Below are 14,469 nucleotides of genomic sequence, written 5' to 3'. Positions count from 1 at the left end.
GGGATCTTTTTTCCCTTCCCCGGTCTGTAGTGTATTTAAATTTTCAGTATACTGTTGCTAGTCATGTGGTTCACGTGGTGGCATTTCATGGGTTTGGGGGTGTGGGGTGGTGTTTGGTTTTTTGTTTGGCCTTTTTTTTTTTTTTTTCATTTCAGCTGTGACACTTAAAACAGTTGTGTAAGTGTTGGTTGTACGGGCAGGAGGAGAAAGTAGCATGTGTGTTTAATAGCATTGTAATAGTAGGTTAGGGAAAATACCTAAAACAGGTAGAAGAATTTATATTTTATCTTTTGCAGTTCATAGTTACCTTTTTCTAGTGACATGCTCTTGGATATCCAAAGTTATGAGTGTTATTAGCTCAAGGTGTTTTTTTTCCTTCCAGCTGTCTGTCAAAGTTACAAGGTTCAACTTTTTGCCTCTAGACTGTTTGGTGTTCCTCTGCTTCTTCCTAGACTAATGGTTGGTGTAAATTGCAACTGCAGCTGAACATGAGGTGGAAAGTTTGCTTGGTACAGTGTATATTTGCCCATCATATCTATAGGGATTTTGCCAGAAAACTATACTTTGTAGTCTGTTGGCTTGTATTGTTTCTGAAGCCTGTGTCAAAGTGTTATCTGGGATATATAAAAAGATAGAAGAATCAAACTTAAGATTTCTTGGTGACCCTCTGTTTTCCTAGTTACGTTAAATCATATAAAGTGCTTAAGTTAATGGTTCTTGGTTCTTGATTATTTTTTTCTTCCTCTGATGTAACATAATAGTAGGATATAGAAAGGGAAGGACAGCCAAACCCAGTAACCTTTAAAGTACCGTTAATGTACTTTCTTCCTCTTGCTTCTTTCATGGAGGAAATAATACTGACTGTACTCCCTTTGCCCCCCAGCACACAGAAAGAACTTTCTGCCCTTTCATCTTGGTTGCTTTTTTCCCCTCAGTTTTTTTGCCACTGCAAGACAGATCTGTGACTGCCTTTCCTCACCATGCTAGGCATTTCAGAAACTTTTAATTCTGACGAACCTTAGGACATTCCTAGTTTAGTATATCAAAACTGCTCCTTGACATAATCGGGGTCCAGCTGGGCCAATGTATTGATAGATGTCAGTCACTTCCGATGTAGAGTCCACACAAGGCAGATGGCTTTGCATGGCAAGTTATCTCCAAATCTGCTACTACTCCTAGTAGCAGGAGATACATATTTTTTTTTTTCTATGTTACAACATAGTGCTCTGCAGATGTGGCTTATGGCAGAGAAATCTGTGGGAGGCTTTCATTTCCTGAAAACTTCGTGAAATGATTGTGCCCTCAGATTATGTTTTACAGGAGTTATGCTTGAATAGTTGCAATAGCGTTTAGTCATAATGAACTTGTAGCAATGTAGATTGTTTTATTACACGTAAACTTTCCTATTCTTTCAAGGGGAGCCATGTTTCTCTGAGCAAGGTTTCTCTGTTTCCCATTCATCACAGAAAATCTCTGCAAATGGATCCGTTATAGGCCGTAGAAAACTTGAAGTGTAAATTGTAGATGTGTTAAGTGAAATCTCTTCATTCTCACTGAAATTTACTCATTCCTATACTGTGTGGTTTTTTTCCCCCCGTTTTTTTTCAAAGATACCAGAAACTCAAAATGGAGAAAAAATTAAGTGTCATGCTCATTTTTTAGTTCCAGCAGTGGTAAAGGCAGTTACTCATGCAGGATGAGGTTAGACTGGAAATAATTGCCACCGGAAGTTAATAAAACAGGAATTTACAAAATTCTAATTCATTCTTTGTGGAGTTTATGAATATCAAGGATATCCAGACTTACTCTAATTAAAGAATGTAAGCTTTCTGCTTCATAGCTCCGCTACTCTCTGCTTATTAGAAATAATCTATCTTCACAAATATCTCGTATTTATTGTACCTATGCTAGCTGTGACATTTTTATCAGAAAAATGTTATCTAGCCTGAGCCAGGCTGTCAGACAAGATGGAAATACTCTGCCTTAACAGCAATTCCATAAAACTAATTTATTTAATTGTCCCAGCTGACCCCAGCCAGAGTCTGCCCTCTTCCCAATACATAGGTTTTGGAGGATGGTTTTCATCCTATCAATGTCCAGGTGTTTTACTAACAGCAGGGTTCAGGGAAGCGAGTTCTCTGGGGTTTTTTTAGCTGCTGGTGACTGCTTGATTTAAGAATTACTTTGTGCCACCAAAGTGCGCATGTTCAGGTCACTTTGCTGTTGCTATTGGAGAATTTATAATTTCTTCCTGTATGAGATACCATCTCCTGGTAAGGTGGGATTTTTGTAGGGAGGAAGAAGGGAGTTGTGTTGATTTTCTTTTTTTTTTGAGTGTGTGTGTGTCTTTTTGTTTGTTATTTTCCATCACAGTAGCTCCAAGGATGTGGTCACAGGGTTGCATTCTCACCTCTGTTCAGGCACCTTGAAGTATTACCTGAAGTTAAAGTATGGTGGTTGATCAGAAACATTTGATTGACATTTCTGGTCAGTTGTGATGCAGAATAAAATAGGAATACTTGAACCGCTTTCAGTGTGTGTGTGGTTTTGGGTTTTTTTATTGTTGTTGCTGGCTATGCTTTTCTGATGAGATTAAAGTTGCTGTATTTCAGCCAAAGAGGGAGATGAACTTTGAGACTGATAACTTGACTTCTCTAACAAATGAAGCAATATGATCAAGTAGAAATTTCAATTAAATTGGTCCTAGTGGAAACTTGAGTAAGTAGTCAGAATAGACAGAAAAAAAAAAATCAGCTTGTAGTAATAAAGTGTATTTTCTTTAGTATCACTCAGAAATGTAAGGAAGAAAGACTCTTAAGCACTGTATATTCCTGAACCTTTAAAATCTACTTGGTCAGCTTTTTCACCATAGCATCAAGGAATCATGCAGCAAGGCCACAGCTTTGAAAGTATTGCTTTATTAATGAGGAATGCACCCAAAAAGGGATCCTTGTGCCTTCTCAATGAAAGCTTGTCAGAGCAGGAGTCAAGCTGCCTATTAAGCAGGAAGGGAAGTTCTCTTAATAAAATACTTGCAAAGCAGCCACCTGGAGATTTGTTTATTAGTTTGCTAAATGTAATAGACAATGCTGTAATACAGTTATCATCACTTTGGGAAAACAGTATCATTTAAAAAAATACCAAAGGAAAAATCTATCTCCTTATTCTAGTTTGTTGGTACTGTTATTTGAAACATGCTAGTGCTGATTATTAGAGTTGGTTGTCTAAGAAAAAGAATTTTTCTTCCCTCTGAGTTATCTAGCAAGTAGCTCAAGTATGCAGGTACTTGCACAATTATTCTTTATGTCTAATAAAAATGTGCATGTTAATGTGTTCTTTTAGAAATTCGGTATTTAACCTGGTTAAATATCTCTTTTGGGGAGCTGATTGTGGAAAGAAACTAGAATTTTTCATCAAATTCTACTTAGCACTTTCTGCTCCTGGCTTCTAAAAAGGAAAATATTCTTCATAGTACCTGGAGGGGTTTTTAACTAGTGCCCACACATGGTTTTTGTGCTAGGTGGTTTTAGACTATGAACTCCCTAGTGAATGAGGCTCAGAGATGTGAGTAGCTGTTTGTGATGGTTGCTAATTTTTAAAGAAATATAGTTGGGGACAAGTTTTGGGCTTGCAGCCAGTTTATCTTTCCCAGTTGTCTCCTTTCACTTTGTCTGCTTTGTGCCAACTCTAAGAACTTAAGTTTTTGCCTTGTGTATACAAGCTGTATTTTAGTATGCATCATTCTGAGGATGCTAGTTGACCTAACAGACCTTAGAGGGAGTGGTTTTTCTCCAGTCTGACTTGAGTGACCTATGTAAGGATTGCTGTAGTGGGCTTCACGATGCACTGAAGGAGGAGAAAAGATCAGATTTTTAGGTAAAGTTTGATTTCCATTAGATCCTAAGAATAACACAAAATGATCTGGGCTGTAAGAAACTATGTAGATAGAAGTAGTTACTTTTATCCTTGTAGAAAATACATTTAAATATGCTGTAAAACGAACATGAGCTTTTGAGCAAATACAGATAGAGTTGAGTGTCTTATCTATTCTTACTCTTTTTAGGCCATCATGACTGCATGACCTATTTCCACAGAGTAATAAGCTGCCTGGGTATTGGTGTTTAAAAGCTTAAAATGTAAATTCCAGAAAGGTGCTGTTGAATTATTGGGGTGGGGGGTGGTGTGGTATGTGTTTTTTGTTTTGCTCTGTAGAAGTACTGAGACTTTTAGCTTAAAGCATAATATTTTTCCCTCTCTCAATTTAAGAAATAATTCCCATACAGGAAGAATTCTAGGTATTCCACATACTTCTTGTAATTTGTAATGGTTCATTTGATAAACAACAAGCTTGCATATCACTGCATAATACATCTTTGGTTTATTATCAGTAAGAAATCGTACGTATATTTAAAATATTCTAATAGTAAGTAGGGGTTGTGTCTAGTTGTTGCTTCCTAGGAGGCAGAATCTCCTTATTCCATATAGTGTTCAGTAAGTGTGATCTTTCTGTAGTCTTTAAGAAAGGGTACATTTTTAATGTTAGGTCTGTCCCCTTTCCAAACTGAAAGCCTGCTACTCTGAGTGGAGATCTGTCTCTGAACCTTTTTCTTGCTGCATCTCTTTTAGTTCCAAACAGCCTTGACTCCTGTTGGAGATTAATCCTTCTCGTTGACCTATGCCATCAGAACCTTACAAAAATACCACCTCTTAGATTTTTATCTTTACATGAGTCAAGCTGTTTTGGATATTGCTTGGAAAATATTGTAGAGATTCCTTCCATAATGTTACTTTAATAAATACTGTAATATATTTTAATTATCTTTTGTGTTAGTAGTAGATGAGTTTGCAGCTACTTTTTACTAAAATATCTTTTTTTTTTTTTTTACAGTAAATGTAAAATGAAGGGAGTTGCTGTATACATGACTTTTGTTTCTTTTGGGGTTTTTTTTGGTGTGTTTGTTTTTGGTTTTTTGTTGTTGTTGTTTTTTTAAGTTAGTCCACTTTAGAGAAGTAGAATCTGACGCTGAAAGACTATCAAAATGCTCTTGCCTTTAGGACATGTTGGGTCTGGGCTCAGTGAACTTGGTAACTCTGGTTTGGGTTTGGGGGAGGGGTGTGTGTGCGTTGGTTGGGGGATTTTTTGGTGGTTCTTTTTTTTTTTTTTTTTTTGCAGTGATATTCCTAGCTAGTGGCTTTCTCTTCGGAGAGATATTCAGACAGGTCTCAAAAGAAAATGGTCTCCACTTCAAAAGCAACCTGCCATCCATAATTTAAACAACCTGTAAATGCTGCCCTGAATCAATGGGAAAGCTTCTACTGGTGTAAGAAACTTTTTCTCTGAGACAGGGAGTAGAATGCACCATTTCAATACTACTTGGTATCTTTCAGGTTTTTTGTACTGTATCTGCTTTTACATGTCGGCCACCTGTTGGGAGTCTTTGCAAGGACATAGGATGAGTGTCAGTCACACTATTGATACATCCCTTTATTGAACAGCTCACTACCAGTGATTTTGCAGCCTAGGGAAAAATAGTGAGTGGGTGCATTCTCCTTGTTTGGGTTGACAACTTGTTAGAGAGGTGTTAATGTTTTTACAGTTATTGTATGTGCAAATAGAAGATTCCTGCCTTGTATTTCTTTTCTGCAGGTTATTTTGTCTTTTATTACTGTCTCTGTTGTGTGTACCTTCCTTTTCTACTCCCTTAAACTTTTGTTCTCTCTTCTTCTCCATTGCAATTTTAAGCGAATCCAGCAGTGAGATAGTTGGAGCTGTCATCTCACAGGTTGGCTGTATGCCTTATACATGTTTTGCCAAGTATATGGCAAGATTTGCTCTGCCCAAAGTATCAGTTTACATTTTAGTTGTATTTCTTAGATTTTTCTTCCAATTATGAAGATGGGCAGTGTTGGAATTTTTTTGTCTTAACAGTTTAGTTTATTCTGAAGTTCCACCAGTTCTACTTAAGATACTGTATGATGAGCACTTAGTGTTGAAATTTGTTTGATAGGCAAGATGAAGCATTACTTCATTCAAATAGGTTCAGTATAGGTTAACTTTTATTTTTTAGAGGTGGTGTTGTAGGACCTACCCCAAGTTTGATATGGATTTCTCTATTTTAATAAGTTGGTTATGTTTCTCGCTATTTTCTTCCTTCAGTCTGCAGGAACAATTTCAATGCTGTGTCTACTTGGAAATACCTGCCACCCACAGCATTTTGCCTCTCTTGACTACAAATCATCTTGTTTTTTCTTTTGTTCTCCCTGCCTTGTTTTGGGAAGATATGGAAAAACAGCACCAAAAAAAAGTGAAATTGCAGTGTTAAAATGAAGTGATTAAACTCTACAGATGAGTGTGCATGAGCTTCCTCACTTGAAACATCCTTCCCTCCCCCCCCCCCCGGCAAGAGTGTATTTTGGGGGTTTTACATAATTTTTTTTTAAGTATTAGTCAGCCTTACCGTTTTCACAACAGTTGTTGTTAATATTTAAGATGAGTCTTGGAAATACAATCTGAACACGTGTAAGATAAAAGTGAAATGACTTGCATATGCTTTTGTAAAGAAGATGGTGCGGACATGATAAATTTTCTTTAGAAGTGATATGTTTGGATTCTTTTAAAATAAATTGTTTTGTCCTTTATCACTTTTCTGGAACTTACAACGTCTTCATGGAACAAAAAAAGTTAATTGTGTACTCTAACGTACACACTTCCATAGCATTTGTGGAAATGCAAGACAGTCTTGATTATAGCACTTGGCAGTGGCAGATTAATTTTATTTTTCTTTCCATCCTGGAAGTATTTGTGCTTACTGGTCTTTTGCGGGTGTTAAAGTTCGTAGTGTTATGATTCAGGTTTCATGAGCTGTTTTGAACTGCCACGTAAGATACTTCTTAATTTAAATTTAGGTTTTGACCTGTCAGTGTCACTAAGTTTTTAATTTTCAAGAAAATCGTTGTTGTTTGAAACGATTTTTTTAATCTTAATTACAATATAATTGGTATAAAATATTCAGGTAAATGTTTATTTGAGAGCAGACTCTGCTTAATTTAATCTGGTAAAAACTGCGAATGTATTCAGCTGGTTAAAACTGTGACAGCATCTGGCAGTCATTTCAGCAGGTGTTTGTATGAGGATATTAATATTACACACACACTACCCCAAATTTGTTTATTGACTTTTATGCTTCTACCATCAACAAATGCAATTATTATGCCTTTTATTTATGTTGTTAGATGCTGTACTCTTATGCTTTAAAATAGTTTTTCAAAATATTTTGGAGGCACTGAGATTCTGTATTTAAAAATTGATTTTTCTGCTTGAAAGCAGATATGTGTGTGTGTTATGTAAGTGTGTTTTTAGGGGAGGATTTTCAAAATACAGCTTTTGGAGTTCTCAGTCTGTGTTATGAGTGTCATCATGTTGCTTGCTCAGGAGTAATGTGCAGTCTTCAGGAAATACTGCTTTCTGTGAAGTATTTATCTGAAAGCCAGCACTGTAGCTGGTTGAGTCTGTTCAGAGCTTACAGTGGAGCATTTGCAAGGCTAAAAACCCGCACTGAGGCTACTTCTGTAACATCACTTCAGACTTTCAGGTTCCCTGATGGTGTTTCACTTGACGATAACTGCACAGGCCGCATTTGGAAAACATTATCAGCATTTATTGTTCCTGAAATGTTAGAAATCTGTACAGAAGGTGGTCAGCCCCTCAGAAGTGTGACAAAAACTGCTGGTGAGAAAGATGTCATCTAAGTCATCTGGCTGCTGTTATCCTTCTATAGCCAGCAAATTACCTGCATGCGATTAGCAGGCTCACGGCAGGGCAGGCTGGAGGGTCTTGGTTCCTTAAGTACTCTCTTCCCTGTGCGTCGCGCTCTTGCTGCATGAGCTGCTGTCGCGATAGGCTCCGTGGGCACTGCCACATGGACTGCTGCCTCTGGGCTGGCGTTGCTCGGCACGCGTGTGCCCTGGGCGCCTGTCTGCTCCCCGCGCGTGGCGTGGATTTGTGCTTTCCCCTGGGGCCCTTCTCTCATCTTCCTTGCTGTTCGGATGGAAACAAGGAAGACTTTAATTCTTCTGATACCTGCTGTGAATCTGAGTGAATGTGTGCATACCTTTTGTCACCTGTGCTAGAAAAGTGGTCTTTGTGTGGGACTCCTGCCATCCTCCTAAATCCACTGCAGGAAAAAGAATACATTTCTTCTCTGCTTAGCCAGTCCTTCAGTGTTTCAGCCAAACTGACCTTTACTTCTGTTCTCCCCCACAGGCTGCTGCCTTATCTTTTCAGCGGTAATATGTTTTGTCCTTAGTGGCCTCCACGGGTTTGCTTCTAAGGACCTGATTGGGGTTTGTCTTTGCCCTTTTCATCGCCTACTGAGGGATCAAAATTCTGTGTTTTGATTTTTCTTTTTCTTTTTTTTTCCCTGTTTTCTTTGCTTACTATGCTTTTGCTGTGTTTCCCATGGCAATTTTGAACTATTGTCCCAATTATCCAGAATAGGGGAAAAACCCCAGCTGTTCTGACAGTCGTTTTGTCTTCAATGCAAAATAGGGGAACGGGCTTAAGACACTCAAAATCCCTGAGCAGCATGCTTCTGGGAGTTATTTGCAACAGAAATAATAATTACTATGTCAGGTCTTAAACAGACATAAGAGGTGCAGAGTAGATACATGCTGCAGTGTTTGAGTACATTTGGGTGTTTTGCTATGAGAGCACCTTGCCGCTGGTGGCAGCTGCCTGAATTGCTCTTAGTAGTGCCCACTTCAGACCCACAGCTCCTTTTCTGCTCTGGCGTGCACGGGAATGCTGGGAACTCTTCTGTAGCAGCTTCTCTTTTCCACCTGCTGATATCTTGTTAAATTGGTAGGGTATTTTTCATCAGAGATGAAAAGAAACTGGTAAAATTAGGCAACTGAATCGTGAGTGCGCAATGGGTCCTCTCTGGGGTCATTAACCACCCACAGATGCACAATGCCAACACTGGGCCACATGCTCCTTTACAGGAAAATGCACTGCAGTTCATCTTATCAGTGTCCTTCAGGTTTTTTGCATAATGCATAAATATTTAGCCTTTATAGGCAGAGAAGTGCTCAGATGCTAGGGAAGTGTGTCATGTAAGTAGCAGAAGGGAAGAGGGAGAGTGAACTAAATGCTAGCTGAAGTTATGAAGATGGCTGTGTGTTAAAAAGTGGTGGTTTTCTGGTAGAAGTTCTGTCCTTAGAAACCTGTGCTGTTGCTGCAAAAGGTGTGGTGGTTCTTCCCAGTCATGTGGTCTTATCCTCTCCTTGTGATTGTGCTGAGCTGGACCAGCTGCTGCACTGGCCGAAGGCTCGTCATGGAGGGACTTCTTGCAGGGTTAGTTTTCAGGTGGATTAATGAGCTGATGACACTCTCCTAGATTGCCCTGAGCTGACTGTGTGAAGTTGTGCACATACCACCAGTGGACTTCATCTTTTTTCCAGCTTCTGTCCTCTATTTGGATGTCCTGGCAGTGTTGTGATCTGTTTACGATATATGGCAAGGTTTGCAATTTATAAATATCTGTTAACGAAGAGGAAAAATTGGGACCTGAAAGGAGCAGGAGGACACTTAAATAGCTCTTTCTTCAGAATTTTGTTGGTTAGCTGTCACTGATGTAGCAGCTTGGGGCTAAGATGGTGTGTATAATCCTATGTAAATGCAATGTTTTGTAATTTATGTTGAAAAAAAAAACCAAAACAAAACCCCTTAGGAAGATCATGAGATTAAGACATTGAAATGTAAGGGAATCTTTAGAACTTTTGGAATTGCTTTTCTTTGTGTTTTAAACAGGCTGGCTCAATATTTGAGGGGTAGGAGGGTTTTATGGTGGGTTGTTTGTTTTGTTGTTTGCTTGTGTTTTTTTTTTCACATCAGTCTCTCTTCACCATAATATATTCAGGAAAACTGCTTGCTCTGTAGTATTGCGTTTCTGGCTATCACTTTTACATCATGTTTTACCCAGTTTAAAAAAATGAAAAAGCAGTTAAAATTAAAAGGAAGTCCAAAATTATTTTCTCACAGTTAAGCATCTGCAGAAAGTATACCTTTTACTTAAGAGGAGCTGAGCTTTATTTTCTAGATGATATTTGTTCTGGCCTTTTTTAAATTCTTGAAACTCTGTGATGCTAGTCATAAGACATGCAGTGATAAGTAGTTATTCTTTGCTTGTTTTGAGTATGTTCCATAAATGTATGAACATGGAAGACTGAAAGTAATGAATCAAAAACTTAAAATTATACTCATTACACTCTCTGCTGCCTGCGCGCCCCCCCCCCTTTTTTTTTTAAGGGCAGTAAGAGAATATAAGTATAATTTAGGCAAATAGAATGTACATATTTAAAGCTACGTCCATTTTACAGAAGGATTTGTATGCTGGCCTGGGCTATGCCTGAAATGTTTGGGGAAAATTCTGCCTTGAGTTTTGTACTAAATGCCATGTTTACTAAAGGATTGCTTGATAACATCTGGTTAATAATTGAAACTCCAGTGTTCCTCGTTATGCTGATAGTGTTAGGTGAAAAATTTGAGGTAATGAGATGATGGAAGTAGCCCAGTGAATTATATTCTTGTAGAGGAACCAAAAGCCGATGTTTTGGGTGTTGGGTTTTTTTTTTTGAGCAGCTTTTGGTATAGCTGCTGTGTACATACAGAGAACATAAGTTAATTCACATGTACTTTCTCATGTAACTTGATGTACGCTGTGTATATTCCAATTTTTCACTAAGTTTGCTGTGCTCTAGTACTTCCTCCCCGCTCTCCTGACAGGATGTATTTATTTGAATATTTCTGTAGCATTTTAATGGTATAAAACAAGACTACAGTTCTGATTAGCAGATTTCCTTTTTTGTTGACAGATGATGATGTACCTGCAGATATGGTTGCAGAAGAATCAGGTCCTGGTGCACAAAATAGTCCATACCAACTTCGCAGAAAAACTCTTCTACCTAAAAGAACAGCTTGCCCTACAAAGAGCAGTATGGAGGTAACTTTTGGTTGTTTGTTTTTAATTGTAAAGTAAATCTTGCTGTTTCAAAAATAGGAAGCTAATTAGTACTTTTCATAAGTTACCTAATGACTGAATTAATTCTTACTTACTTCATTAAAGGGTGCATCCACTTCAGCTACTGAGAACTTTGGTCACCGAGCTAAACGTGCTAGAGTATCTGGAAAATCCCAGGATTTATCAGGTAGTAACTTTTTGTACAAAAAAGGGGGTGGGAAAGGAGTGGAGACATTTTGACTTCACACACCACCCCTGAATTTACTTTTCCTGTGTGTTCTCCAACTAAGAAACAGTAGTGGAAACACAACTACAAACTTGTTTTGAACTTCAAATTTGGAAGCATGATTTGAATCTGATTTTTAGAATCTGGTCCTTTAGTCTGACTGCTTCACTGCAGGCACGCGGGTTTGAGGTTGGTTTTGGTTGTTTGTTTGTTTTTTATCCTCCCCGGTGCTGTGTAGTTGTATCCAAGGTACTGTTAGGAGCAGTAATGCTGCAACGGTGCAGCAGTAACGGCTTAGTTACCATTTCTTGTATTGATGTATTGTTCCAGTATCATTTTTTTAGAGGTAGTTCTGGTATGTCCTAGCACTTCATTGTGGATAGGGAGAGTTTGTGTGTGTTTATAAATAAAAAATACACGTATACCTATATACATATATATACACCTATATTTCACACACATATACAGCATATGTACATTGTATAATAAACATGCATCCAATACATATGTATATAATTATATTGTGTGTGTATATTTTTTGTTTGTGCACATTTTATATAGAGTTATTTGTGCACATATGTATAGACTTATACATCCTACTTGTTTTTTTTCTTCTACATCATTTTTCAGTCTCTGCTTCTACCCCTATTTGTCTCCTGACACACTCTTTAGTTCCAGGAGATTTGCTGTCACTTTTTGCTGGAAAATCAACACCACCACTTGCCAGCTCCCATTGATGTGCTTTCTGTTGCTTTTCTTGGGTTTGTGGTTTTTGTTTTGTTTTGTTTTTTTTTTTTTAGTCTGTGTCTCACTTAACATGGTGAATTAAAACTGAGCAGCTGGCAGAAGGCTTTGGTCCATTTTCATTGCTTCTGCTCTTTCTCGCTTCTTATCTGCTCCATAGTGTAGACTTTATCATTCAAGCCCTCTGTCTCTTCCCCCCTTGGTTTTATTTTCCCCTCACCCCTTCGATTAACTGTTTTAATTTCAGCAACCGTTTCAGATTTATATTCTTGAGATAGCCAGAACCGACTGAACATCAACATGTGTCACTGTCCTTCCAGTTTCATTTCCTGATTTGATATCTGAAGCCTTGTGCAAAGTCATCTTGTTGTAGACTCTATTTCTTTTGCCAATTCTTAGTTTTTCTTCAAGGTTATTCACTTCTAATGTGTTCTTCCTCACGCTTTTACTTGCCTCCTTGTTTTAGTGAGGGTATGTAACTTTACTTGAGTCCTGTGATACAAGTTATAGCATGAATGACACAAATTTCCAAAGGAATTCTCATCACTTTTGCTGCACGTTCCTTTTGTTATGTTCTTGAGCTCATACAGGGAAAGCACAGGATTGTACAGGCTTCTCCAGCATGGAATTAACAGAGGAATTGTAAACAATGATTTTTATAATTGTGCTTTTAAGATTATATTCAAATCAGTCAGTCTAACATGGGAGCGTCCATCTCAATCCACTTTCTAATAATCTCTTTCCCAGTGTGAATTATGCTTTATTTTTTATTTTTTGCCATTGAGTTGTTGAGATACTCCTCTAAACTTGTACGCGTATTGATTGTGGTGAGATTTTTTTTTTCCACCCTGTGCCCCCCGCCCCCTGCCACGTATTTTTGTTAGTGTAGATAATGATAGGTGTTGTGACTGAGTGGTAAGCATGAGACTTTGGATTGTCATCAGTGAAGACTATATATTGTCATCTGGAACATACAGCTGTTAGTTTTAGAACTGTGGATGAAATGAAGGCATGGGACTAGAAACATAAGAAAATGTCTTGGTGGGGAACCATTCCTTCTTGTATGGACTCCGAGTTGAGGAAAAATTGGCAGAGATGAAAGGAGAAATGCCAATCAATTAGTTTCTAATTGGAGTGGAGCCCATCAATGAAACAAAGACTATTCCTTATTTTAATACTGATTTCAGTATTATTGCTGCTGAGAGTGAGTTGCCATTTCAAATTAAGGGCAAAAAAACCCCAAACAAAACAAACATCCTTAAAACCCCAACCAAACACCCCAGTCTCAGATACTGTCAAGAACACTGCATTAGAACTTTGAAGTATTGACATGTTTTTTTCTGTTATTTGCAACCTTGTCCTCCAGTGGTCTCTGCCGTGGACAATGAGTTCTTCAATCCTGACACAGAAAGATTAATGAATATACAATAATATTGATGGGAAAGCAACACATTATAGACAATATTTAAATATTTTTTCACAAACTCTTTCAAGTAGAATACAAAAAATAAAGAAACAAAAAATTTGGGTAAGAAAAAGGTATGGTGGAGATTTGCTGCTCACACATGACTGGTGAACCTACATATTCAGCATTTGCTTCACATCTGTAGAAAACATTTACAGCTTTTAAATCTTACTGAAACAAATATTTGTATTATATGCTAATATAGTATTTCTTGATTTACAGAAGGATTTAAATTCAGTATATTCTGACTATTTCCTTACAGTACCTCAACTGTAAATGTATTATTCTCCTTACCAGGGTATTTCAAAGTCTTCAGTACCACTCGTCATGTCATTTTAATCCAGGGCTTTTAATCATTTGACATGCTCTTCCTTTTTGTTTATTACTGTGTAGGCTTTTTTCTCTCTTGCTTTAAGGTCACTACATTTACATACTTATTTTATACTCGGCAGTTTTTGCTGACTTTTAACCTCTTTGGAAAACTTCAGTTCCGAGACAAGTAATTTCTTTCTTTTCACTGAACTACAGAGTTGCAGTAGATATTGAGACTCCAGGTTATGCGATCGCTTGTTGATTGTTCTATGTTAGGTACATGCACAGCTCCTAGTTCACAGAACTTACTGCCTTTTAAAATTTATTTTTTACTTTTCCTGTTGATTTATAAGATATTTTTCCAAGAACACTGCATGGTATGTTTTCTGACACGCTACTTCTTAACAAGAAAATATTTTTACTAAATGCCTCCTTGTGGCACAAAAGCTGTTTGTGTCCATCTTCTCCACTAACATGGACAAAAAAGGTGTCCATACAAGACATAATTTACAATTCGGGATTCACAGGATGGCATTCGTGATCTTTGTACAAAGAAGGTAATTCACTTTCAGGCAGCTCTCCCTGCCTTTTGTCATGGTACTACTATACTAGTTTCTATCTACTAAATGATCAAAAGTGAAACTGAATTAGCTTCACTGATACCCTGTTGTGTTTCTAATTTTCAGTTGTCTAGTATATTAACA

General features: G+C 37.7%; 1 protein-coding gene across 4 annotated transcripts in view; it reads left to right on the top strand.

The window, feature by feature from the left end:
• The window catches only part of FBXO11 (F-box protein 11), a 78,785-nt gene that overhangs the window by 29,331 nt on the left and 34,985 nt on the right, over positions 1-14,469 (top strand). For all 4 annotated transcript variants that reach the window (XM_086482231.1, XM_086482228.1, XM_086482229.1 and 1 more), the window contains exons 2-3: positions 10,873-11,000; positions 11,124-11,205. In XM_086482231.1, the coding sequence (XP_086338357.1) occupies positions 10,893-11,000; positions 11,124-11,205 (190 nt within the window). In that variant the 5' untranslated portion in view covers positions 10,873-10,892. The remainder of the gene's footprint in view (positions 1-10,872; positions 11,001-11,123; positions 11,206-14,469) is intronic.

Source organism: Leptosomus discolor, chromosome 2 (assembly GCF_034619465.1).
Source record: "Leptosomus discolor isolate bLepDis1 chromosome 2, bLepDis1.hap2, whole genome shotgun sequence".
Classification (NCBI taxonomy): domain Eukaryota; kingdom Metazoa; phylum Chordata; class Aves; order Leptosomiformes; family Leptosomidae; genus Leptosomus; species Leptosomus discolor.
The sequence above is the reverse complement of the archived record's forward strand: the minus strand, read 5'-3'. Positions and strand labels throughout refer to the sequence as shown.